The sequence below is a fragment of the Ananas comosus genome, linkage group 23 (genome assembly GCF_001540865.1).
Source record: "Ananas comosus cultivar F153 linkage group 23, ASM154086v1, whole genome shotgun sequence".
Classification (NCBI taxonomy): domain Eukaryota; kingdom Viridiplantae; phylum Streptophyta; class Magnoliopsida; order Poales; family Bromeliaceae; genus Ananas; species Ananas comosus.
Window position 1 is genome coordinate 4552513 of NC_033643.1, and position 26999 is coordinate 4579511.

The 26999-nt window shown below is 35.3% G+C and overlaps 2 protein-coding genes across 3 annotated transcripts; one reads left to right on the forward strand and one right to left on the reverse strand.

Annotated features, from left to right (window-relative positions):
- On the forward strand, positions 9052–16357 carry LOC109728188. Its single transcript, XM_020258540.1, has 8 exons — positions 9052–9081; positions 12489–12555; positions 12664–12703; positions 13880–14012; positions 14646–14717; positions 14887–14967; positions 15823–15884; positions 15997–16357. Exons 1-8 carry the CDS (start codon positions 9052–9054, stop codon positions 16061–16063), a joined length of 552 nt encoding a protein of 183 aa, XP_020114129.1. The 3' UTR covers positions 16064–16357.
- Positions 16537–24829, reverse strand: LOC109728187 (probable ethylene response sensor 1). Of its 2 annotated transcripts, XM_020258538.1 has the most exons (7): positions 24715–24829; positions 22256–23222; positions 20608–20976; positions 19139–19405; positions 18918–19010; positions 18078–18205; positions 16537–17013 (listed from the first exon to the last, which is right to left on the reverse strand). In XM_020258538.1, the coding sequence occupies exons 2-7, from the start codon at positions 23156–23158 to the stop codon at positions 16836–16838; spliced, it is 1938 nt and encodes a 645-aa protein (XP_020114127.1). In that variant the 5' UTR covers positions 23159–23222; positions 24715–24829; the 3' UTR covers positions 16537–16835. The 2 variants fall into 2 exon arrangements, with proteins under 2 accessions (XP_020114127.1, XP_020114128.1); XM_020258539.1 differs by lacking the exon at positions 18918–19010.

Consider the following 26999-nt stretch of genomic DNA (forward strand, 5'->3'; position numbering starts at 1 on the left):
TAGGAGAATTTGAGCCCCCGACTTTTTGAAAAAATAAGCCCTTTTGTATAAACAATTTATTAGTTTTGCAATTTTGCACATATAAGCCCTGTGTTTGGATTTTATCCGGTATTCCAAATATCCACATATATAAAAAAAAAATATATATATATATATATAAAGAATGCGAGCCTACATTTTAGTTTTGCCTCAAACAGGCCCATCTATCGAAACTTTCTATTAATTTTAAAGGCAGCATGTTGAGATAACATATTTTCAAGCCCATTTAAGCTCCTTCATGAAAATCTTCGAATATCAAAATCCAAGAAAAATTGTAGCCATGTGGTGTGTCCACATTGGCGGGTTTTAATTTAACCCAATCCACTTAAAATGTGGATTGGGATTTATCCTAATAAGTTTAAGATAAGAATAAATCCTAGGTTTCTTATTAGTTAAGAAATTTATCTACTAATGGATATCTATTATATGTTAATTGATATCCTGATCCTTATCCTAATCTATATGAGATTCAGGATATTTAGGGGTTCTGTTATTCTATAAATACGTCACCTTGTTTTCTCCCATGAAGGACGATTGAATACGATCAAATTCGTAAGAACCCATGAAATATCTTTCTTATTCTCTCTCTTCTTCCTCTCTGGGATTTCCTCCTACGTTCCCGGGGTTTTGGAGTGTGGACATAAAAGAGGACTCTGATAGCCCTCTCCGATCGGCATTCGTCACATCAGATCTACATCCGATCCGTGGCGTAAGGCGTACGCAAAGGAGAAGGCGAGAAACGTAGAAGATCCAGAAGGATCGAGACAAGGACGATCCAAGAAGGCTTGTTAAATAAGTAATCCGATCCGATTCGGGTTCCCGGATACGTTGGCTATCCGGTTTGTAAGTTTTCACTACCCTATTATTTCCAACAGAAATCATGAAAACCATTCACCTATGATAATTTAAGTATTTTCATTTCAAATGATCTTGTCATGTCATCACCGTTAATAGTTCTCTCAACAGTTAACAAAATTTTCAACTTTTGCAAGCCCATTTGATATAAAACTAAAGTACAAAATTGATATTATTTAAATTAATTTTTATGCATGATGACATTTGAAAGATAGGATATGTGCCGGGAGTTTGGGGAGGAGGATTTGTCAATGTTTGGTTAGGGAATAGGAATAGGGATGGGCCCTTATCCCCCCTTTATACCCTAACGCTAATTTTTTATCCGAGAACAGTAAGTTCTCTGTTACCTATAATAACCGGTTATAACTATTTCCATCAACACCTCCATTTTCTATATAAAACTATCTAATATTTTTCTTATTCCATATTATCTATCCAAGCACTATTTTTCTTATCCTAGGAAACAATCCAATTTTTATCCAAACGCTATTTTTCTTATCCCCATACTAGCACCTATTCCTATAATAGTTAGTTTTTGCTTATACCCGAACCAAACGGTACGGATTTATAGTTAATCCTTTTCTTAATCTCATTTTGTGAGCTTCTTTAACTATTACTAGCATGTAAGGCACGTCGCAGGGGGTATAATTTGTACATTCTTAATTGTATTTGTAAAATATAATACATATTGCTATTAAACATATGTACGTTCTTAATTATATACCATTATTTTATAGAGTCAAACAAAAATATCAATGTACGTATATTATATACGTGTATTCAACACATAGTTATATTGATATCTGATTCCTATCCTATATATATACAAAAAATTCCAAAGTAAAGTGGTAAAGTTCATAGTATGTTTATTTGTTAGGATATGTTGCCCAAAAGATGCATTTGTTTTTTTTGTGTTTTTTAACCTCTCATTCTTTTTTTTTTCTTTTTTTTTTACCTCTCGTTCTTATGATTCTTTTCAGGTCATTTCCCCTTACACCATACAAGTAATATCAAGAATTACAAATTTATGACAGAAAAAAAAAAATATATCCCTAATTTAATTGCAGTTTTTTAGTTGATTTATTTTATGATATTTTTCTGGCTAGAATTTAGAAGCATATATATATAATCTTGCAAGAAATCTCTAACTTTAGCAAAATTAAGTACCAGATAATTTCATATGTATAAAAAAAAAATAGAGATATTAGAGAAAATTCTTATAAGATTAGACTCAAAATATATAATTGATTGAACGTGGAAGAGTATTCTAATTGGCTTAATAGTCAGAGTCAATGGAGCTATTAAATTTAGAAATTCTTTAAATTGATTTAGAAAGGTAACCCAGATCAAAATAATGAAAAGTTGATGGGATATTAATCAAATTTAAATAGTTGGGTGGTCTACTTCAAACAACCTATATATGGTCAAACTTATTGCCCGTATGTGTATATTTTATATACACCAATAAATTTACACAATAAAAATATAGAAATAAAAAATATTCTTATTTTATTTTACTTTATAATATTTTATGTATCTATATATTAATATTTAAGAATTTTAGACATAACCATTAAAATAAAATTATAGTTTAATTTCTTATTGGATCCGTGGTGCACAAGGTGCACAAAAGAAATGGACACATGTTCACAAATAAAGACTCCTCTCTATTGAAAATTATTGCGTGCACTCGGTGTGTATAACACATCAGTAAATTTGTATAAAAAAAATATCAAAAATAAAATGTAATTAATTTATTATTTTATAGTATTCGAAATATCTATATATTGAATATTATAAAATTTAGATATATCTATTAAAATAAAATTATATTTTTTTTATTGGGTCTATGTATGGTACACCAAGTGCACCAAATATATGGATGGGATACATGTGGATAAGTGAATAGTGCTCCAAGCCCTCTAGTATATTGTAATGGTTTTATTTCGTTTTAAAAGTGAAAGAGATGATTTTGAGAGAGTAATGATACCAAGTAATAAAAGCAACAAAAGGTTTTATTTTTGTGATTTTTTATTATGGACCTTTTTTTTTTTTTCTGAAACTTGTAATTTTAACAATTAAACTTTCTAAACATTATCAAACAATTTAATAAACTTCTCTTCAATTTAAAATAACTAAAATAATTTTAATTTATGCTTTTAATTTTTAAATTTGTTGCATTATTTGTAACCTACGGACAAATAGTATTATCAAATAGTACAACATAGTGTTGAATATTACACCATTTAAAAATATGTTGCACTATTTGACTATATGTTATATATATGCTATTTAACAACATATTATATTATTTTATAGTTTGTTGTACTTATGAAATAGTGCAACTTATTTTCTAATTATGCAATATCTTATCAAACCTTCAAATGATACAACATTTTTCTTTTCTTTAATAGAGAAAGAACAGAAGAGAAAAGAAAAAGTAAAAAAGAAAATAATTTTTATTTTACAATTTGTTGTAGTTATTCGAGATTAAAAATACATAATTAATTAAGCAAATAGTGGACTAGGCAATTAGGCATCATGGGCTATAGATGGCCCCCAAAACTTGTGACCAATGTGTATACACTGCAATTGTTTTCTTTCTTTTTTGAAAAATTTTTGAGTTTTGTGTGGTTAAAAATATAATTTATTATCTTAATAGAATTATTAAAATTCTGTTAAGATGATACTTTAGTATGTAAAATTATTAAAAATTCTCTAATCATGACAAGTAAGCTAAAAGGAAAACAATAGAACAATTAGGTTTTTTTTTACACCTTAATTAATATGCTTGTGTACGCAAAAAGAAACCTACTTCACAAACTTCAGTGTATATATATATAGATATAGATATAGATACTAGAAAGAAGTCGACAGATATAGAGGAACGAGTCTATAGTATGTTTAAAAATAATGAGAGAGGAGGAGTTGGGTATTTATACAACTTATTGCATATCATCAAAATTTCGTAATATATATTTTAAAATTAAATCTAATATAATAGAAACTACTTAAAAAGTTTAAATACTCCATGTATATATATGGAATCATTAATTAAGGAAGTCTACTTTATAGGTATGAAGTAATCTCAAAGAAACTATAGTTATTGTGTGCCTTTCACTTTCCTTTTTCTTTTTCTTTTTTTTACTTTTTTAAGATACAATTTTAAGGTCTATAAAGAAGTAACTAGACACACAATGACTTGTCAATGAACCATGACAAATTATAATAAATTTAAGATAAAAAACTAGCATAAATAAAGCCTCACCTACAAGGATGATGTTGACAAAGTAAAGGTCAACCATCAACCAAACAACAACACAATAATTTACCAATTTATAGACTCAGAATTTCTCCTTTGGATCCACTTGCACATAACTTTATATATTATCTTTTGCAAAAAAAGCCAAAAGCCCCTCCCAATCTAAGTAATTAGCAACATTGTTTTCGTCAATGAACATGATCTTTAACATGAATTCTTCCTCTTTTTCTGATCCTCATACATGAAGCTCAGGGAATTCGGTTTTCGCGGAGGATCGGCAAAGGGGGCAAGTGGAGTGAGATCGGAGCCACTCGTCGACGCACTCAGCGTGGAAGCAGTGGCCGCACCACGAGAGCCGCCGTGTGCTCTCACCATCTTTCATCTCCGAAAGGCAAACGGCGCAATCTAACTTCTCCTGACTAGATGACGAGTACGCAAAGATTGTACTTGACGAGAGGACTTCAGGGTCGATGCCGTGAGCGGGGGAGCTGGTCGTGCTGGTGTTGATCATGGCAGCGGTGTGGGTTACAATTGGCTCAGCTACGACAATTCTACGAGAATTAGTGACGCGACGGATGAAGAAAATCATGCAGCAACAAGTGAGAGAGATAAAGCCAATAACGCATGCTATAGAAGAAGCAACAAAGATTATTTTCATTGTGGAGTTGGTGTCATTGGAGTAGCTATCCCCTTGGGCATTATGGCACCAAGTGCATTCTTTTGAGGACATCAGGAGGGCTTGTTAGTTTCTACTCTTTTATGATTAACTTCTTGGCTATAGTTAGGGCTTTAAAGAAGGTGGTTTTACCTACAAAGAAATAGCATTGAAAGTTCATTGTAATTGTCTTTTCTTATCTTACACTTTTATATTCTTAGATATATAATTAAGTTGTAAGTATTGGGGCAAAAAATTTATAAAAAAAAAATCTTTATTGATGATTTTATAAGCAGTCGTGTCCCTTTCATCGAACTACTACTTTCAAAATCAACTACTCATATAGTTGGATGGAAAAATTAATTTTTTTTATAAAAATTTGATTTGACGGTTGAGATGGAAAGTACTTTTGTTAGAGGAATGGTATCTGAAGGCATGTTGCATTTAAATAACCCAAGAATAAGTAGTGAAGTTTCGGTGCAAATGATAAGCTTTTTATTTATGTTGACGTAAGTAGGAAAGAGTATCGCTAGTAAAGATACAATATTTTTCTAATCTTTCTTTTCTTGACTTTGGCCCATGTAGGAGCAAAGTCAATTTTCTTTACTCATCAAATTCCATAAAAATTAAGAAAATATTATCAATCTCAAATTATTTATCTAAAGCATATTTAAATATTTATAAAATATTAAGATTAGATGATTTATGATGAAATAAGTACGAATGTTTCTGAAAAACCCGCATTGAGTTTTGTTAATCCAAATATGTCCTCAACATGTATTCTTTCACCTTTTCTTTTTTCAATAATATTTTTTATGAAGAGTCTGTTACAAAACTTGTGTTCTATTTAGTTCTAATTGTTTTATATTTGATATAATCTTTTCGAAAATTAATATTAACATAGTTAATATTACTATTCACAAAACAAATAATATATTCTTATTAAGATTTCGGTATTTGTTTCTCTAAAAAAAAAAAGATTTAGATATTTGTCTTTTATTAATAATGTGGATAACTCTATCAATGTTAATTCCTTAAATTGTACTAAATTTTACGTTTTGGTTCGATAGGTTAATATGGTAGCAAATGGCTAAGCATCGTGACAATGATTTTTCTAAAAAATAGTAATAACTAATTAAATTAACAAGATTAATTATTAAAGAAAAAAAACTCCATTGATCATTGCAACAGCGAAAAAGGAAAAGCACGGTTGAAATTAGATCGAGCAAAATGAAACATCTATTAAATTCCATATCATCAATCTTATTTAAATAGTGATGTACCCGCACTTTGCAGCCGATATAATTTATAACCTTTAGGGTGCGTTTGGTTCGCGCTATCTTTATAAGATTCCTAGTAATTCAATAGGAATAAAAAAATATGACGGTGTTTGGCTAAACGCACTAAGTAATCTAGTTGGTAATATTAGATTTACTTGGGAATTAATGAAATGTATCCCAAAGTACTAATCTCATTCCTTTGAGGGAGGGTGCGTATTCTTATATTAATGGATTGGAGTAATTATAATATGTCTAATCTCTTACCCGCTGCTTAGTTGGTATTATTTTTCTTTACACTCTAACCTCATATCTCTCTCTAAACTTCAACTTTTTTTCTCTCTCTAAACTAAGCTATTTCTTCCCCTCTTTTTCTAAAATCTCAATCCTCTCATTCTCTCTAATCTCGACTCTATTTCTCTTCCTATTTTTTTAATTATGCTTTCTCTTTTTAATTTATATTCTCTCTCTCTTTCTAAAAAAATGTTGAAATTTTTTTATACTATTATTTAAAATTAATTAAAAAAATTAATTAATTAATTATATATTTTTCGTAATCTTAAATAATATTGACTAAATAATATGACCGTACGAACCAAACACCGAAATACTGTATTCCTAGTAATAGGATTAATAGGAATAAAATTTTCGGATATCATTTTACTCCAAGTAATCTTTCATAGTGCGAACCAAACGCGCCCTTAGAAGTTATTAATAATATGACAATGTACGACTAAGTGTATTCTAGAATATTATTGATGACATCTGAATGTCATTATAACACTCTAATCATTAATCACTAAATTCCAAACATCATTATTAAATCCTAAGCATCATTATTATACCCTAATCCTAAACCCTAAGCACATGGGTAGCTCAATACATCAACAATATAATGGAGTATTCAAAGTGGGGAATGCAAAGCATGTCTCTTTTTTAAATATATCTATTAAATGAAAAATTAGAATTTTTAATCTGCTTAATCGTCGGTCCGTGTAGACCACGTCCACTTAAACTTTTGGAAACTTCCTGTTTATTCAAAACTTGCACCAAATACACTTCCAAGCACCATACATCATATTTCTATGACACTCCAAACTTAAACTTAATCAATTAATTATATTATATGATATTTCAAATTCTATATATTAAAATTCAAAAGTTCTAGGCGTATTATTTGAATTAAGACTAGCATTGATTTAAATAGCTTAAATTTTAAAATCAAAGTATCGTTGACTTATTCAAATCAGACAAATTGAAAAGTAGGATAGTAAAATTAAATTTTCAAAAAATTCTACAACTAAATTATAATGGTCTGTAGATTATGTATGTTTCGTATTTTTTTATCTTTAATTTTTTAGCAATGTTACACAAACACACCAAAATAGATATATTATGTACACCCTGCCTATCCTGAAGTGGTCGATGTGACTACGAAGGTCATCCCATCTTAGCTGATTAATTAGGATGTACATCACACACTCTTTTTGCGGTATATAGATAGGTTTTTTCTTAATTTTTACAGAGCAATACTATCGTATACTTCAAAGTAGAGTGTATATATTACACCCACTCTATTCTAGCACCATGTCACGTTAAGTTTTCTCATTACTAAAAACTATTTGAATTTTTATCAATCCTAGGATGAGTGTGTAAGATCCGCATCCTTTTTGGGTATATGAGAAGTAGGGATTTTTTATAAAATGACCCTCTAAAAAATTATAATTGGCAAAATAACCATGTGAAAATTTTATTTGTAAAACTAACCCTCCTTTCGCCACGTAGGCGCCACGTCAGGATTTTCTTACAAATACGGTCAATCGTTCGCCGTTTTCTCTTATTTCTTTTAAAGGCGGTGAATCGTTTTCCGCTTTTTCCCATTTCTTTTAAAGACGGTAAATCGTTCACCGCTTTCTCCCATTTCTTTTAAAAACGGTAAATCATTCACCACCTTTCACTTATTTACTGTTTCTTTCTATATCCCATATAATCTTAACAACTTTTAAATCCTAATAATTTATCCATATAATTTCATATAAAGGCAGTTAAGATTATATGAAATTATATAGATAAATTATTAGGATTTAAAGGTTGTTAAGATTATATGTAATTTGTTAGAATTTTTATGTGGTTGTTAGGATTATATATGGAATATAGAAAATAACAGTAAATAAGTTATGGGAGAAAACGGTGAATAATTCACCGCCTTTAAAAGAAATGGGAGAACGCGGTGAACGATTCACCGTCTTTAAAAGAAATGGAAGAACGCGATGAACGATTCACCGCCTTTAAAAGAAATTTTGACTTGACGCCGACGTGGCGAAAAAAGGGTTAGTTTTACAAATAAAATTTTGAGTGGTTTATTTTGTAAATTTTAAAATTTTAAAGGATTGTTTTATAAAAAAATCCTGAGAAGTATTTTTCATTTTTATACAAGAAGGGTAATCATGAGAAAATATGTTGTTTTGAAAGGGCATAGAGGAAATTTTCCCAAGTTTCTTTGTGGCCACTCCCAGCTTTAAATGCTATCATCATCTCCTTCCCCCCGAACTCCCCCATCCACAAATCAAAAGTCGCAGAAAACAAAATTTTTTATTTTTATTCTTATTATTATTATTATTATTTTTCTCTATCCATTTAATTACCCACAAAAGAGCCAAAAAAAAATAAAAAAGTGGGGGCAAAAAAAAAAAAAAAAAAAAAAAAAGGAAGGANGCCGCTCCCGCCGCCGCCGCCGCGACGCCCGCCTCGGCGGAGGAGGCGCCGGCGGCGGCGGCGGCCAGTCCCGCTGGGTCTACCGGCTGCGGCTGCCCTTCTTCTCGGCGGCGCCCTCCCGCGAGCCCGTGCCGCCGCTGTCGCCCTCTCGCCGGCGCCGCCAGTGCCCTTAAAACCCGCGCAACCCTTCGCACCGCCCTTTGCCGCGCCTCTCTTCGCTCCAGCTTCGCCTAACGTAACAGAAAAAAATGCGCCGCGGCATGCAGCTCTTCAGACAGGTAGCTACACCATATCGCATATAGTACGTTTGTTGTTTCATCACCGGAGGTGGAGGTGGAGGTGGAGAGGGGTGAAGTGGTTTTCGGCTGTAAATGCCCACTTTGATTGTTTTGCATTTAGCCCTCTTACAAATTCTTTTTCACAAATAGTCCCACAAAACTTTTAATTGCAGAACTGGCCCTATCCCTCCCACGTAAGCGCGGCTGGCTGGCATAAGTTGAATACGGTGAACTATTCACAGTGTTTAGATACGTTGAATAGTTCGCCGTGTTTAAGCTAAACTGCATTGCGAGACTATTTCAGTTCTCCTGCACTATAGGGCTTGACTACTGTTCAATCCGTCCAAACACGGTGAATGCCGTGTTTAAACACAGTGAATCATGCACCGTATTCAACTTAACCTTTCACAGCCGCTGACGTGGCGCTTGCGTGCCGGGGATAGGGTCAATTTTGTAATTATAAATTTTGTATGGCTATTTGGGAAAAAAAACTAAGACTAAATGCAAAAAAAGCCCTTGTTTTTCTCACCGGCGAAACTCACTCCCCCATCCTAGGCCAACGTCGACTACGGAGAAAAAGTCAGAAAAAATAATAAAATACTAGTCTATTTCTCGCCCCTTCAGTTTTTACGTCATTTACTTTCTACGAAACAAATAATTCACTTTCTGTCAAAAAAATAGTAGAACTGAAGAAAGTTAGTTCTACAACTTATTATACAAATAAATAGCGGAAGGGAGGTAATTTTTACTTGAAATCCAGTTCATTCGAAACTCTATTTAAACCTGAACTTCACCTTCGGTAAAACAAGCAGGTCTTATGAGTATGTTTGGCTTACCGGAAGTGGAGGGGGATAAAGTTGTTTTCGGCCATAAATGCTCACTTTTGCCGAAAACTAAATTACTTATAACTTCACTTTAACAAAACGCCGTAGTGACTCCGTCCTAGATAGTGGCAAAATCAATTACAAGAGAGAGATAGAAGAAATAATAAAAATTCAATTGTTGTGACTTTTTCCATCATCTTATATGTTAGTGGGAAAATTTTTAGTAAAATAAATAAAAAAGTGAGATAATTATAGTTCCAAAGCTATTGACTTCCTATTAAACAAACAGCAGTAGGGAAAAAAAAAAATCACTTGAGCTTTGTTTCAACTGGAAGTCATTTTCAACTTGATAATTAGTTACGAGCAAACGAACATACCCTTAGCTCCCTGCTTGGATGTCACAACAATTACTTATGTAATATGAAGATTTTTCTTTTGTGATCGTAATTTATAAGTTTGATTTTAACTCCTCAGGAGGTCTTGATGGCCATAATTTTATCGGACCGACTATTTTGCTTACGATATAATTCATCTTATTTCAATAAAATGACTTGAAGGTCCTATTGGGGCGTTGAAATAAGATATCCAATGACAAGTTATTCTCTGCGAAGAAATTTTTTTTTTTAATTGTATAATTGGAAATTAGTAGTTTATTTTTCACTCTTTGAAAGGCCTTAGCATTTATGATTTGGTAGGATCCGATATTTCACCTACGAAGTGCTTTATCTTTTTCCAAAAAAAATGGATCGAAGGTCAAATATGATATATCATTCTAGACATTTGATCACACTTCTCATCTACCAAATATTATATACTTAATATACAAGCTAATGGAGATATGTGAAACAAGACGCTCATGTTGTTGGCTTAAATGGGTCAGCATCCTGCCCTGTGATGGGAGGCCAAGTTGGGCCGAGTCATGTTCGAAATGGCGTGAGGCTGGGTGTGCCGAGTCATGTTTGAAGTGGCGTGAGGCTGGTTGAGCTGAGTTACAATCGAGACCCGTGGGCGCTGTATCTGTACGCTTTAAGTGAATTTGTTGCATATTTCTAATAGCTCGAGCTTTTGGGATTAATGGTTAGCGCCTACGATCCGACACATGTATCCAAGTAGAGACTTGCGTAGCATGCAGCAAAAATTGGTAGCGAGGTTTATGACTAATGCTTGAACATCTTATTCAGTATATCTCTTTGATTTACTCAAGAAGTATACAGTATTTGGTAGATGAGAAGAGTGATCATAGAATGGATATTCTATTGGACCTTTAAGTCATTTTTTCAGAATAAAATAAATTATCTCTTTGGTGAAATATATTATCCTGCAATTCATGGATGCCATGATTTCAAGAACCAAAAATTAAACTCCTAGCTTCCAATCACATTGCAAAATCTTTAAGTCGGATAAGTTATTATTGGATATCTTAATTGATATCCAAACATGACATAAATGCCTTGAAGGGTATACTGTATTCAGTCTCTGTGCTATTATTTCGAAATAAGATAAATAAATTTGTAGGGGGACTATATTGTTCTAACAAATCATGTCTCCCAGCACTTCCCAAGGAACCCAATGGAGAAAATGCTAATGATGTACAAGTTATCATTAAATAACTTATTCAGTCATCCAAACATGCCATTTTGGAATAGGCCTCTCAATTTTGCTATCTTTGATTAACGTCCCTTGACTTGTTAGTCTTTTCATTTGAGTTTTTCTTGTTAGTAAAGTTTTTTTTTTAGAGAAAAGTAGCATGCTACCCGCTTTGCTTATTTCTTTTTAGAAATAAACTTAGCTGGAAATGTGAAGCAACTAGACTTCGAACTTGGAACCTCGAGTATCAACCACCAAGCCCTTTGCCACTTGCACTAGGGACGGTCAGGCAATTGTTTTTCTTGTTAGTAAAGTTAAAAGCTTTATTAAGTCTATTAGCTATTAGTCAGTAATTGTTTTAGTTTTATTAGCTAAAAAGGAATCAAAATCACTGGTAAATTTGATAAAATCCTCAATTTATTTGGCAAAAATTACTTGATTTTGATCCCAAAAAATCAAAAGTTGACGGGGTGTGAATAAAAGAATCAAGTTGTCGGGGCCACTCCAAAATGGTCCATAGTTGGGAGGATCCTGTACACTTATTTAGTCTTATATACTTTAATCGATATTTCTGATCCTTAATAAGAATTTATGAAGACACCCTCATATACAGACTGTCTTGAAACCGTGAACTTTATCTTTTTTTTACTGAAACTCCTCAACTGCCATTCATTGCGTATTTAAATTAGTTTGGCGATTGAAGTGGAAATTTCATTAAAATTAACGACTTCATTCGTTTTTAACTGTGAATTCTGAACAGAAACTATACTTCGGCTTACAAGTAGTTAGAGCTGTGAAATTTGGCAAAATACTGATGATTAATGAAATTCTTAATTCAATTAAATTGAACGATTCAAGTTAAAACAAATAAAAATTCAATGCAAGGAAAGGAAAAAAAAAATAGTTTTGATGGTCGATATTGAAATTGCCTAGTAATTGGGGGCATCCCCATACATTTATACCTTTTTTTAATTAGATTCAAATTGTTGTGTAAAGGGAGATGTTGCTGGATCATTGGCAGAATTTGATCGAGCAATCGAGTTGGATTCTCGGCAAAAGGCATGTATGGATCTATTTACTCTTATTTCCCCTTTATGGTTATGTTTTCAGTTTTCCTTTTTGTCGAATGTGAAACTGATGTAAGTTGTACTCTGCATTGAAATCATTTCAGATCTTTGGCAGAGAGGGTTATCTTTATACTATTTGAATAGGTACATCTCTTTACTGAATATATCCTGATGTAGTTACTAATATGTGATTAATGGGAGGAAAATAATTGAAATTTTGTTGTTAATGATTGCTTAGGCTTTTATTTTGAGCTTGGGGTGTGTTTGACTTTGATATATGGTGGATTACTATTCGGCAAACTGCCGTTAAAGCAGTAGTTTTAAAGGAAGCACTATTTTGAAAATTTGAAACCTCTCCTACTCCTTGTCTTTACGGGAGAATAGGGTACTCAAATTGGAGCTGCTACTTTCGGGCACTTGAGAGTCTTGTTTCTGCTTCCACCGCGATAGCAGATACTCTGGACTTATCAGTTGTCAACACTCTATCGGAAGCAATCACTAGTAAAACCAGAAGCAGAAGTAATGCACTAATGCCAAATAGACACCTAGTTTAGCATGCAGTTACTGTTGGGTTTCACATTTGTTTGTACACTAGTACTTGAACTTGTGAGGCCCTGACATTTATCTCATCTTGTAGCATCATTTTGGAATTTATTTTCCACAAAAATTGGATGCTCTCAAGTATGGATTTAAGTGCCGTGGCATGGGGTCGTGCCGAAAACTTGCAGGCACAGTACAGCACGGTGCGTGTCGGGCCTTGCCGATGCATGTCGGTCACAAAAAACGTGTGCCGATACATAATGGCATGAAATATTTATTTTCTTTAGCAACAAAATATTCTAACGGTTTATTATGTACCTTTATCAAATCGTTTGAACTTTATTGAGAAAATTACTTACTAATTTGAAGTATAGAGGGTTTTGAGCTGTGCCATCAGCACGGGGGCTGTATCGTGCCGATATGTTGTTGGCATGATATGGCACGGTAGATACGGCCCATGTCGACGGACACTTAAATCCTTGCTCTCAAGTGCTTGTGCTTTCCTTGTTAAAATACATCATTGAAATGATGATTTATATCTATGATTTCCCAAGAAGATTGGTTTAGAGAGCTAAAAGGGGTAAAATGGTTGTCTAGTATGATTACAATCAGGTGCTCGAGGCAGGCATAGTTTTGTATTTTAACAGAAAATGAAAAAAAGGCAACTAGAAATAATATTTGAGATTAGGACCTAACCTGTCTGCTCACACACCAAATCGTAGTGGATTGTTGTTAAAAACTTTTGTCCAGAGCTTATTCTGGGCTTTTTTTTTTTTCTAGATTTGAAGAAGGGGCTGAGCAGTTCCGGCTGGATGTTGCTGCCAACCCCAATGATACTGAAGAGTCGATATGGTGTTTCTTATGTGAAGCTCAGCTGTATGGCGTGGATGAAGCAAGGAAGCGTTTCCTGGAGGCAAGTTCGATCTAATATTTGGTTTTGACTATGTTTTTCAATGATTTATGTCAGTGTCCATTAATGTTTCGAGAATTTACGTCTTTTATGGTGGTTTTGCTTTAAAAGGAGTATAATTGCTTTTTTACTGTAATTTATGTGGAAATTATGTGACAGTGGATCATCGATGAACTTTGATTCTCTAACTGGTAGAGCTCTTGACTCTTAAACTTGACACACGTATTACCACTGACAGTAAAACGACAACAATGATTGATTTTCTTCAATCATCATAGAAATATGGCAGAAAAGGCACATAAAAATAATTGAGGAAGCGTTGTTAAAAGTGAGATTCGTAATTAATAGCACACTGTCTACTGATTTGGCTCATGATAATTTAATCATACCTTGGGCATCAGTAAGCATCAAGGATGGCAAGGTGGCGACTAACAATGAGCGAAAACGAAAAAACATATTTTCTAAAATGCAATTGAAATGCCGATTATGAGAGATTATGAAATAGTTGCTAAAAAGTAATAGCTTAAGAGGCATGATAAAAGAAATAATTGGAAATTTCTGTCATTTTCATGACTATATGAGCTACATAAATTATTTGAATACAAAACAGTTGAAGATAACTTGCTATAATTTCAGGTTGGTCGAGACCCAAGACCTATAATGCGTGATACCTATCTTATGTTTAGAGATGCTGGCGACCCAGAGAAGGTACTTCTGAATTGTTATCTACAGTATATAATCATTTCTTGACAAATAGAGTTAGTTTGATTTATTCGCTGTTTCTATCCAAGCTGAAATATGTTGTATCTTCGCCATAATCCACTTCCTTACTCATTTCTTTCTTTTTTTTGTCTTATGGTTACATTCATTTATTCAGCTTGTTTCAACATTTTCAAGAGGACGAGAGAATGAGTACTTCTATTCCTCCTTATATGCTGGCCTTTTCTATGAATCCCAGGTCTGCAAAAAGCTCTACAACTTTGTTTTAAGATATTTGATGTTGAGTAAATTAGTCTGCTAGCTTTATACAATTTGTTACAAAACTTACGATAACCGACCAACTTAATTTGAAGTGTTTTTTCTCTTCTATGCAGTATTTTCTCCTCCGTATTTGTGCAATAGTTCTATCAGTGCGTTTATCAGTTTCTAATTTCCTTGTTTAATGTGGTTTTTAGATATAAAGTTCTGAAAACTTGGGCTTCTATTTGCTGTAGTTTTCAGATATAAAGTTCCCAAAACTTGTGTTTCGTGCTATTTGCAGTACTATTTATCGGTTTTATGGTGCAATGTGATAGTCTATGCATTTCTGTTCACAAAAGAAACTTGTAAATGGATGAGAAATATCCATTGCAATGTGAAAATATTCATAAGCACATAGCTTGCTCCAAAGACATCAATGAGGAAGTTCAAAGACGAATTAGTGCACCATACAAAAATGTGTAGGAGTTTGAAAAGAATGGATAGATGCTGCGTTTTGTCGATTAGAATCATTAAGAGATTGAGACATCCTTATCTTTGGAACTTCTTCTTGTTAAAATAATCTCCGCCGTCCTTTTTCATCAAATTGATCTTTCCAGCCTATGATAGAGAACCAGTTCTTTGCCCTTTCGGCTCTGTGAAATCGTGCGTCCTCTTTTAGTGGCATTCCCCATAATTTCTGATCCCTGCAACGTATTTTGATCTAATCATTCTCTTTCAAACCCTTTCTAATCTGATTAGCCAGAGTGTTCTTCTTTTTTGTATCAGATACAGAATATATATTGTTTTTTTTTCTCATATTTAGTGAAATTGTTCGTCTTTTTCCTTCATGTAGAACGACATGGACTCTTCGAAGCATCATATTCTTGCGGCGTGCAAATCACCGTATGGATTGAGGTTCCGACTTTTTACTGTATTTGTCAGCATATAATGTATTGTTAATCCATCGAAATTCGGATAATTACTGTTTGTTTCGTGTGTGCGCATGCGCATGTGCATGTCTTTTCAGATCGGATGATTACATGGCTTCGCTTGCGAGGGTCCATTGTCAATGTCGCAACTGGAGCCTTAGCTGAAGCTGTTCTCGAAATAACAAATCGTCAACGATGCTCATACAAAAGGATATTGTTGAGATAACAAATCGTCAATGATGCTCATACAAAAAGATATTGTTGCTGAGTAGTGTATCAAAATGTAATATTATTGATATATTTTGATCGATTAAAGTATAGAATGTACTCAGTTCATGCCGACAATCACCTGCGGCATTTGCAGCATACTTGTTTTCCAAATATCTTGAAATTATCTACAGTTGAGGGGTCTCTGTACACAAGCTGTTTATTACATCAAACAACAACAAATTAGCTGAACCTTCTCTCACTTGCAATGCTCAGAAGATCAATACAACCCTGAGTCTGATTGCACACATCAAAGGGTGAAGAAGATCAAAGAATCTGAACAACATTCACCATATTTGAATCCTGGATCTTCGAATTCAGAGAGAGATTGGGAGAGATCAAGAATTCTCACTATTTCTTAGATTCATGGATCAAATTCAATTCAGCAGGATCTCTTCACTTGCATTTATTTCCACTAAGAATGTCTTATGAAACTCTTTGACACCTGAATTTGGAATATCCTGCATTCACTGGTTCACAATACGCAACAAATAATTGATATTTCGCAATCGAAGGTGCATTACTGGCTATAGGAAAAAGAAATAATTTATGTTTGATGGGGCTTCTTCCAATATCAATAGAAGAATCTTCTTGGTTTTCCAATATCAATAGGTTGGTTGGTTTGGTTTTCTTTCCTGGCATGATCTGTACACTTCTTGCATATCGCAGCTCAGAAGGAATTAACACATTCTTTTCGATCGGAGGCACTCTCGGAAGGTATAGGAATTCGTCGGAGATCGCCGTTTGGGTCTTCGCAAACCCCGAGTTTTACTATGAATGAAGCAGTACATCCCTTTCCTATGCCTTCGCTCTCGAGCCAGATTTGTCCTCCCATAAGACTAACAAACCTGAACCAAACCATTAAAGGAAAAACACAAGTGAAAAGAGAATACAAAAAAATTTACACAAATAATTTAGTTAATCCGGGAACGAAGTTATATTTTGCAATCACATCCCTGACCTTATTTGGCCCTCCAGAGAAAAAAGTTATGCCATGTTCTCTGAGCCCTTTTCCTTAAAATGACCATTTTAATTATACCGCATGACTTTTTTCCTTTACGCCGTGTTTGGATGTTGGAATAAGTTATCCAAGGATAACTTGTTTGGTATAAGAATTTTATAATATGATTGTAAAAGAGTTTGATTTTTGCTCTTTGAAGGCTCTATTTGAATGCTTAAATATCTTATCCTGTATACCCTCTTAATTTACTAAAGAAATTTGTACGATTGATTGAAAAGGAGTGTGATCAACTATTTAGAATTCAATACTATATTTGGCCTTCAAGTCATTTTAAGATTAGATAAGTTATCTCGTAGGTGAAATATACTATTCTACCAAATCATGGATAATAAGGCCTTCGAAAGAGAAAAAATCAAACTCTCTACTTACTTACATGGAATAAATAATTATTGGATAACTTATTCTTCTGACATCCAAACTGGGCTGAAAGATCTTCCTATCTATGAGTCATGCTATCTATGATTTTATAGAATAGTATATTGCATCTACGAGATGATTTATCTTATTCTAAAAAATTGACTTAAAAGCTGAATATAATATTTCATTCTAAACATTTGATCACACTTCTCATCATTTAAATGTACAAATTTTGAGTAAATCGAGAGTATATACCGAACAAGATTTTCATACATCTAAACAGAGCCCGTTTCACATATATTGTCTTTTTAGTGTCTTGTGCTACAGGTAAAATGCATGAAAATGCTCAAGAAAATATCACAATATCGTGAAAAAGTTAAGAGAATAAATCACAATATCGCGAAAGTAAAGGGTCAAGAAGAGGATTTTCTTTCCTTTTTTTTTTTTTTTTGTGTGCGCGCGCTATAATATGAAGAATAAAGCGTAATTTGCACAAACCAGTTTAAGACCTTTTTCCATGTTCTTGACATATACCTCTTGCAAATGGCAAGTCCAAGTCCACAGCCACTATAACCCTTGTTTGCTCCATTCTGAGTATGCGCAAATTTGGTAAAGAGGTGAGGTAGGTCTTGAGAATTAATACCACAACCAGTATCTTTTACCTGCACCAGTTAAGATTAAGCATCTCAATATTAAACCTAGAAAGCTTTTGATGTTTTTTTTTTTTTTTTTTTTTTGAGAAAATGATAGCACGCCACCTGCTTCATTCATTTCGAAAACGAACTTAGCACAACAGTGATATGTATAAGTTATATTTATATAAGGATAATTGCATTTATATGTACTATTATTAATTAAATTCGTATGAAAATAGTCATACATAGGTATAATCATTAATTAAACAATCTCATTCAACACTGCATTTCAATCCTGCCTTTAAAAAAAAAAAAACTTCGTGCATATCGGGCTGCAATGCGGCCACTTATGCGTCGCGTACACTCTCCGACCGCATACTATACCGCATATGCAGTGCAGTATATGGTCTAAACAGCATATGCGGCTGCATAGATCGCTTTTTGGAATATTGATTAAAAATTATTATCTGAATCTGATTCATATATTTGTTTGCATACTATGAATTCATTGGTTTTTCATTCATCTCATACTATCATTACAGAAGTCCAATTTTTATATAGAAACAAAGGTATAACTTAATGGATGGTAGGATTAATATGTGTGATGAAAAAAGTCGTCGATAAATACATGGTACATAGATGTACAAATGCACCAGGTGTACGCAATAATTTATCATCTTATAGTACATTTATGAAAGGACTAAAATTAAACGCTTTGAAGAGTTTAGGGACCACTAACATTTAAATCGAAAGTTCGAAAACCAAAATGAAGCTTGACCGAAGCTCGGGGATTAGTGGTGCAATTTGCCCGTAAATTCATCATCTTCAATGGCTAAGAGAGGCCACGAATAATTTAATTGTTTGTAACATGTTACTTGTGATTAAATGCCTAAAGAGAACATAACATAGTCTATGAAGCAGAATCATGTGAAGTAAATAAAAGAGTACAATGTGACAAACCTGCACATGCAAGTAGAAGTTCCCGTCGCCGGAAACAGGACAGAAATTGGGAGCCCGAGGATCCCTGAAAAGCTCTGGCTTCCCAATAGATGCTGTAATCGATAGGTGACCATCCTTCGTATACTTTACGGCATTCGCAGCAACATTTAGTACAGTCTGCATAAGCCTTTTTTCGTCACCAACAGCACATAGAGGCAGGTCTGGTGCCAAAGTGACCTGCATCTGTAGATTTTTTACGGACGCTATCGGTTTAATCACATTAATTACCTGCAAGATGAACCATCAACTTGATCAACTATTAAAAGAAGTTACAAAAGCCTAACAAGGAAAAAACAAAAACTAAAGAGAGGATTTACATCTATTACCCTGAATTATGTTAGAACAAATACCGCAACGAAAATCTGATTGTGATTAATATCTAACTAATTTTGTAATAAGAATAAAATCAAACTTACAGATAAACGCAAATATCCAAATAATGATTTGATCTTATCCGGAAGCGTGCGAGGCACTGCCCTAAGGCGTATTCCCGTCCTTACGTGCGGGATTAACCGGAAATAACACCCCAAGGTACGACCGGAATTCCTCCTCCTGCGAGCACGATCGTGAAGGAGGTTGACGAAGATTCTTTCAACACCCAACAATTAACAGAAGAAAATTAACTTATGAAAAGAAATCTCAAAGTGAAAATTCTATTCACTATTCTTCATGCATAAGATAATATATCACTCTCTACTGACCACAGTAGATGTATATATAAATATATGCATGAAGGTTGTAGAGTTGAACGTTGGGAATCCCAACGTTCACTTCCGCTTAAATAGTTTCAAGCAAAACGTCCGCCGATAATTAGTCCCGCACATGACGTGGACGGGCACGGAGCCGGACGTGCGCAACGTCCACGCACATTGCGGACNGATTTAACGCTTTTTCTCTTACGAGAGAGAAGCGGAACCCGCCCAACGTAATGCGAAAGAAACGGAACGGAAAATATTCCGTTAGTTTCTTTCTCATTAAGAAAGATAATAAAATAATTAAATAAAATAAAATAAATAAAGTAGTAAATAAATAAAATAATAAATAATAAATAATAAATAATAAAACATCAAAGTGCAAATAAAATAAATTCAAACTCAAAATTTTGAGTTTTCACCAACAAGGAAAAAACAAAAACTAAAGAGAGGATTTACATCTATTACCCTGAATTATCCGTTTTCTCGATTTCCCTGCAAAATCTGAATTTCACCTATGCTGCCCGCCCATTTAACAAGTCGATTTCCGACATATGTATAAATTGTAATAATAAAAACACCCCCAATTTGAAAAAAAGAAAAGTTCTAAAACAAAACCAACCTTCTGAATGTATGGAAGTAGACATTCAAGGGCCATTATGAAAATTCAGATTTCAAGTGTGATGATTTTGCAGGAACTGATGTGTAAGAAGTCCCCGTAAAATTCCAGTAACTTACATCTCTCAAAACAGCATGCAGATTGAAAGGTGCGATGTCTAATTCGAGGCTACCATCCTCGAGCTTGGAAAGGTCCAAAACATCATTAATGAGGGTGGCGAGAAGGTTGCTACTTGTTAAGACTGTTTCTACCATCAACCGCTTTTCCGGAGTTAGCTCAGTTTCAAGGAGAAGAGATAAGAGAGAAATGACCGCATGCATAGGCGTCCGCATTTCGTGGTTCATGACAGCGAGCAAATTGTTTCGGGCGCGGATGGCCATTTCCGCCTTCCGACGAGCTAAGTCTAGGGCCACATTTTGCTCCATGAGTAGATCACGAGCTCGCAACGACTCTTCCAGAATGGCAGCATGAGAAAGTGCCACTGCTACCTGAAAGTTAAAAGATTTACACCTGAAATAATTCTCAGAAAAAGATAAAAACATATATATATACATTATCTGGACCATATTGCAGCTTTAAAAGGGAACCTGAACTTCAGATAGTTTCTATTTCTACTACCTAACCTTTCATAACTATTGATTTTAACTCGATAGTTTCCATCAAAAAGTAATAGAATATTTGGTTAAAAGATAGAAATGTGAGATACTTGAAAATCAAGCTAAATGAGCAATCAGGAGGTAAAATTAGAAGTTTAAAAGTTCAGTACTTACTATAAGATTAACATCCATAATTTTTACTTCAGGAATTATAGGAAGAAATTGCAAAGTATTTACGACTGTTAACTGATAGGATGTGCTCTTAACTGATAGGATGTGCTCTTATTCTCAGAAAAGTATAAATAACCTGCAGAAGTTAAGCTCAACCTCAGCTTACGTAAGCACCGATTACTCCGTAAGCAAATTTCACCACCAAAAGAGATGAGCAGATTAGTCAAAAATAGTGATAGGTTACAATTAGGTTAAGTAAGCTTTCCTCATCAGTGTATCTAACTATAAGTAACCTTTCAATATATCATGGGTCGCACTTAACCGCTTGAAAAAAAAAAAATATGCACTTAACCCTCTTGGAAACTTACGTAATTAGCATTTAACCTTTTGAATAAAAAGGCTAAAATATGCACTTTATCACCTTGAGGAGGGGAAAAAAGTGATAAAATGAAGGCAAATTTGGCCATTACACTATTTTTCCTTTAACACTATAAGCTGGTAAGATATTTTTGATCTTTTGAAGGGGGTAAAGTGCGTGTATATTTTGCATGTATGGGGTAAAGTGAAACATGTGATATATTGAGGGGGGTTATTTGCATTTTAGCCTTAAAACAATCTCATGATAATTTTCAATTTTGGCATCAAAAAATGGATGTCGCCGAAAGGCTACAAAGTTTTGTTTTGTGTATGCGCTAGGCATGAAATTATGATTTCTCAAACTAAAACAGTTGAGGTTCCAATTTTCTAGTTATTATCATGGCAAGCATCAAGCAGAAGCAATCAATTTGGTACTACAAGAATGGAAGAAAGGATCGTAAAGTACAACTAAATGAAGGTCACCCATTGCAAGTAATAACTTAAGAGAATGAGTTAAGAGGCTTTTGATTATCATTACAAGTCAAAGTTGTACCAAAGTATTGGAACGAATCTATGAGATAAAGAGTTGTATATATTCTAAGTTATACCAAAAAGGAAAAATGACAGCCAAAAGAGTAGTAACCTGATCTGCAACCACCTCAACAAGCTCCAACTCATGAACGTGCCATTTGCGCGCGCTATCTGGGGGAAGCATCAAAACCATCACTGCATAGCTCTTCGAAGACAACTCAGGGCAATCATTCATTTGGAAATTCGAAAGATGCAAGAGCGGCTCCCGCACAGCAACCACCTCGGGAGGCACATACCTACCCATGTAGGGGTGGATCCTTGCTAATGGACATGCGTGCGGAATCCTTACTGCCTGATTACTACTAAATACTTGATTCACAATAGGAAGATTTATCGACACAATAGACCCACGCGGTACTTGGTGGTACAGCGTATGAGACAGTTGAAGATTCGACCCCGAACGCGAAGGCATCCACAAAGCACACTCCGCTAAATCCAAAGTCCTTCCGAGCTCGACAAGCGTCGTCTTCAAAATGGTATGCCTGTCGAGAGTGCTCCGGATTTCGTGCGTGAGCATCCGTACGTGCCTTCCCGCCTCCTCTTGCGTGCGTATAATTCCCATTGCCCGATCGAGCTCCTCCGCCTTGTTCTTTAAGAAAAGCTCTCTAGTTTTCACACTTAGCAAGTCGGGAATAATGTGGACTAGCATCAGGGCTGTGGCGCACGAGACTACAGCCGTCGAGACTTTAGCAACCGTCATTAGTAAAGCTAGTGTTTTTGAGTGCATGGTGAAAGTCCAAAAATTTATTAAGTGGGTCGCGCCACAAAGAACGATGAAGACGCCAAATTGTATTAGGACCCATCGGTAAGGAAAGGAGGACTTCTTCACGAAGTAGATGAGCTCTAATGGTATAGAGAAGTACGCGAAAGCAATGAAAAAGTCAGATATGTACTGATACTTTAATAGAATGTCATCTGCAGACCACTGTGGCTCAATGCAGTCGCAGGCTTCCATATTCTAGCAGTCGCGATCAGAGGCAATCTTTACACTGCATTTCTTGGAAACATAGAGAGATTACCTGTCAAAATAGAACATCAACATTAACTTGAATAGCTTAATTAGAACTAGCCTATTCCAGATTTATTCAATTGTAATACAAAACAGGAACTTTTAAACCGGTCAGATGAACAGAATCTACTGCAGAACAGGAGAAAATAATACCAGAAAAAAGCTGATTTCACTTTCTCGATTCCAATTCGAAGAACTACCATCTTTCTAAACATACGTTTGAACTGGCTAATAGAAATTGAGAACAACTTCTCTACCCGACAATGCAAAAAACAAGCATCTAACATACACAAAGTCTAGAGCTTCTAGCTGGAGTTGCGAAGCCAAAGTGAGTTTAGAGGAACAAAAGCAAAAGCCTCAGTTTGGAGCTTCTGCTTCATGAATCTGCTAGGCGATTTAGGCCTAGTTTAGCAGCTCAATTTGCCTGTTACATTACGATTCATGCGTACGTAATGCCCATTCATGAAAGCTTCTCAGCGGGTGCTTCGAACATACAGCAGAACGCAGATATTAATGCTTAACTACCATTGTTTAGCAGATCACTAACAGCGCAAAGTGCCAAATGAGCTTCAACAGTGTATTGTCCGTGGAATGGAAAAGTGGGTGGATAACTACGTAACACGAACAGAGCACTTGCGCCACTAGAAAATAGTATTAAGACTGATTCCATTAGTTCTTCTCAGACAGCACTCTTACGAAAATTCCAGCATAGTCCGAATTGTCTGAATGGAAAAGAACTTTACATAGAGTATCCTTTATTATCCAAAAAAACAACTTAATAGGAAATCGACCAGAAATACATTTAACGTTCTCGCTCATGTACTGACCTTCCCTAGCGTAAGTGGCAAAGAATTTGATGGTTGGTATCCGAAATTTCAAATTCGAAACCTAACTGTTTCACATTTTCAGCTAAGTTCATTTTCTAGAAAAATGAACAAAGCAAATAGCATGTGGATAGCATACTACCATTCCCTCAAAAAAAAATTCCCGCTCATATGCACGATGAATTTAAAAGACATGTGGAATTAGCATGAGAGGTAAGAGATGTGGATTAACCCATTAGAATATAATACAGAAATTTAATCCGTTGAATGTTGAAGGCTGGGTTCGAACCTACAACCTTATAGAATGTCAGGACTTAGAATTAACTCTGATATCATGTTACCCAAAAGATCGATTTGACACGACAACAGGCCCAGGAATATAGTTATCATCCTTGAATACAATTATCTTAAAATTATCGAGTCAATTAACTTACTTAAGCACTTCAATCCAATAATTAGTTCCAAATTGCTTTAAGAAATGGCTAAGAATACTATCAACTCCAAAAATGGAATCAACAAACCCCAAAATTACATACAAAGGGGCTCAAAACAGCATCATCTCAAGTTATTTAAACACTTGAATCACACAACAACACCATAGTGCACAAAAATAGCTAATAAGTTTAGTAAATAGATAATATTAACTAAAAAATGAGCTAAAAAAGGCAAAATTTTTACCCAAATCAACGAATCAACGAGCTCTCGATCTCCTCCTCCTCGTTCCTCTCCAAAACGCCGTAGAATTTAGAGAGAGAAAGAACAGAAGCACGGGAGAGAGAGAGAGAGAGAGTGGGAGCCGCTTTATTGAAAAGAGAGAAATTTGGAGAAAGTATAGGGGCTTATACGAAAAATGTAGTGCCCCCGCAGACGAACGGACGAGATCGGTCGCTTCGAACAAATCTGACGGTGGATTGGATGCTTCGCATAAGAAAAATCTACGCGGGTGTTCGGATCCGACAATCCGCCCCCTCCGAACGGATAGGGGTGGTGAGTTACCGCCAAAAATAAATAAATAAATAAATAAATAAATAAATAAATAAATACTCATCCTTTTTGTAAATTTTTTACATTTTTTAAAAAGGGGTAAATATCTAATATATATTCTTTAAAACAGGAGGCGATGAGAATCGAATAATAGTGTAAATTTTTTTAAAATAGTATAATTTTTATCGAAATAATATAATTTTTATTTTAAAGAGTATAATTTTTATTTCAAAGAGTACAACGTTTATATTAAATAGCATAATTCCTGTAAAACAGTATAATTTTAATTTAACTATGCAATTTTCATCTTTTTTTTTTCTTTTACTTGATTCTTTGACTTTTGCTACGATATATAATAGTTTTTCAAAAAGAAAAAAAATTTTCTTTATTTTTTTTTCTTTTTTTTATACCCTCTGTATCTTTATTTGCTCCTTGGAGACGGGCATATCTTTTTTCCTCACCCTCACAGGCGGCGAGCATCTCCTCGGCAACTACCTCATCGCCTCCGTCCGCTTTGCCCTCACTCGGGCCCGCTTCGAGTTCTCCTTCTCCTTCTCCGGCACCGGTGAAGGCAGAGGCGGGGGAAGAGGAGGTGACACCACTCTCGTTACCGTCTCGTTACCGGCGCCAGAGGAAGAGGAAGTGGCGCCGCCCTCATTACTATCGCCGAGAGCCACGGAGGCGATGGTGGAGACGATAAGGGTCGGAAAAAAAAAAACGAAAGAAAAAAAAAATAAAGAGAGAAAGGAATAATGATATTTTGATTAGTTTGTTGAAAATCTAATCTAAATCTGCAAAATCTAAAATAGTAGCACACTTTTGCAAAATCACAAAACTAGTGGATTTTTTATGCAAATTGTAATAACTGAGATTTTTTCATTTATTGATTAAACCCTTTAGTTTGACGATGTTCTTGTGTGTAATATAATTATAAGTGTACTCGTCAAATTTCAGGAGAAAACGAGTTAAAACGGAGAAGTTACGCGACCCGGAAGTTCGACTTAAGTGAATAGTAACTCCGATTTTCCGGAGAGGCCGCGGAGTAGAGTGGACTTTCGACGCGTATCGGACTCTGAATATAGCCTTCCAATAGCTCGTTTCGAACCTCTCGACTATACTGGAACCATTGGCGCTGACGGAATTGGGTTCTGATGCATGGTTGTCGAGAAAAAGGGGTTTAATGGTTTTTACATATGATTATACCTATATGTGGTTTTGATGGAACCAGTGAGGGTGGGTTTTGTCGCAAATCGGAGACCTTTTCAGACGAAACGAAATGCTAGATTCGATGCCCCAGTCGTGCTGATCGCGCTGGCGCAATCCGTTCGGAAATCCGACGGACGGATCTTCGGGAATCGTGAAAAGTCCGCTAAGAGGTCAAGTTGGCAAAACCGATTAATCGCGAAAAGGTCCAATATTTTATGCGCGATCTTGCGCGAATTCGAATGTCGAGGGACCTATACAGATAATCCACATGTTGGCAGGGGGCTTGGTAAAAAGGGTATTGGACTGGGAGGGGTTTTCTACAATTATTCATATGATAAAAGTGAGGTTTTAGGGTTCAGCCAAGGAAACCCTAACCCTAATCTTCCCCAGCTGCCCTAACCACCCCACCTTCTCCTTGCCCAACTCGTGCTCACGCCCCGGCCGCCGGCAGGCTGCTCCGGCCGCCGGAAAAGTCACCCCGGCCACCTCTCAGCTCTCCCCTAGCCGACCTGCCACCCTTTTTCGATTGTTGTGCTCGGGAAAGCTTCAAAGCCGAGCTCCACCCTCCCCTGGCCGAGGCTCTTCTCCGGCGTCCTCCCCCGCCGGCCCCGGCCACCCTCGAGCGCCGCCGGAGCCACCCCTGCTCCCTGCGGCCAGCTCGGATCAGCCCAGACCGAGCCGGCTCGAGTTCTGCGTCCACGCCTCACTTCGGCCGCGCCGCCCTCCAGTCGGCCCCGGCGACCTCCGGCAACCCGGCGCGCGCGTCCCCCGCC

Bases quoted from the DNA above. Each gene is read 5' to 3' on its own strand.
- LOC109728188 (XM_020258540.1), top strand. From the start codon at position 9,052: ATGCGCCGCGGCATGCAGCTCTTCAGACAG. The intron at 12,704-13,879 runs GTACATCTCTTT...TTTTTTTTCTAG, and splicing joins TCTTTATACTATTTGAATAG to ATTTGAAGAAGGGGCTGAGC. The intron at 14,968-15,822 runs GTCTGCAAAAAG...TCCTTCATGTAG, and splicing joins GCCTTTTCTATGAATCCCAG to AACGACATGGACTCTTCGAA.
- LOC109728187 (XM_020258538.1), bottom strand. From the start codon at position 23,158: ATGGAAGCCTGCGACTGCATTGAGCCACAGTGGTCTGCAGATGACATT. The intron at 20,977-22,255 runs GTTACTACTCTT...TTTAACTTTCAG, and splicing joins TTGAGGTGGTTGCAGATCAG to GTAGCAGTGGCACTTTCTCA. The intron at 18,206-18,917 runs GTTAGTGGTCCC...TAACTGGTGCAG, and splicing joins TTCGAACTTTCGATTTAAAT to GTAAAAGATACTGGTTGTGG.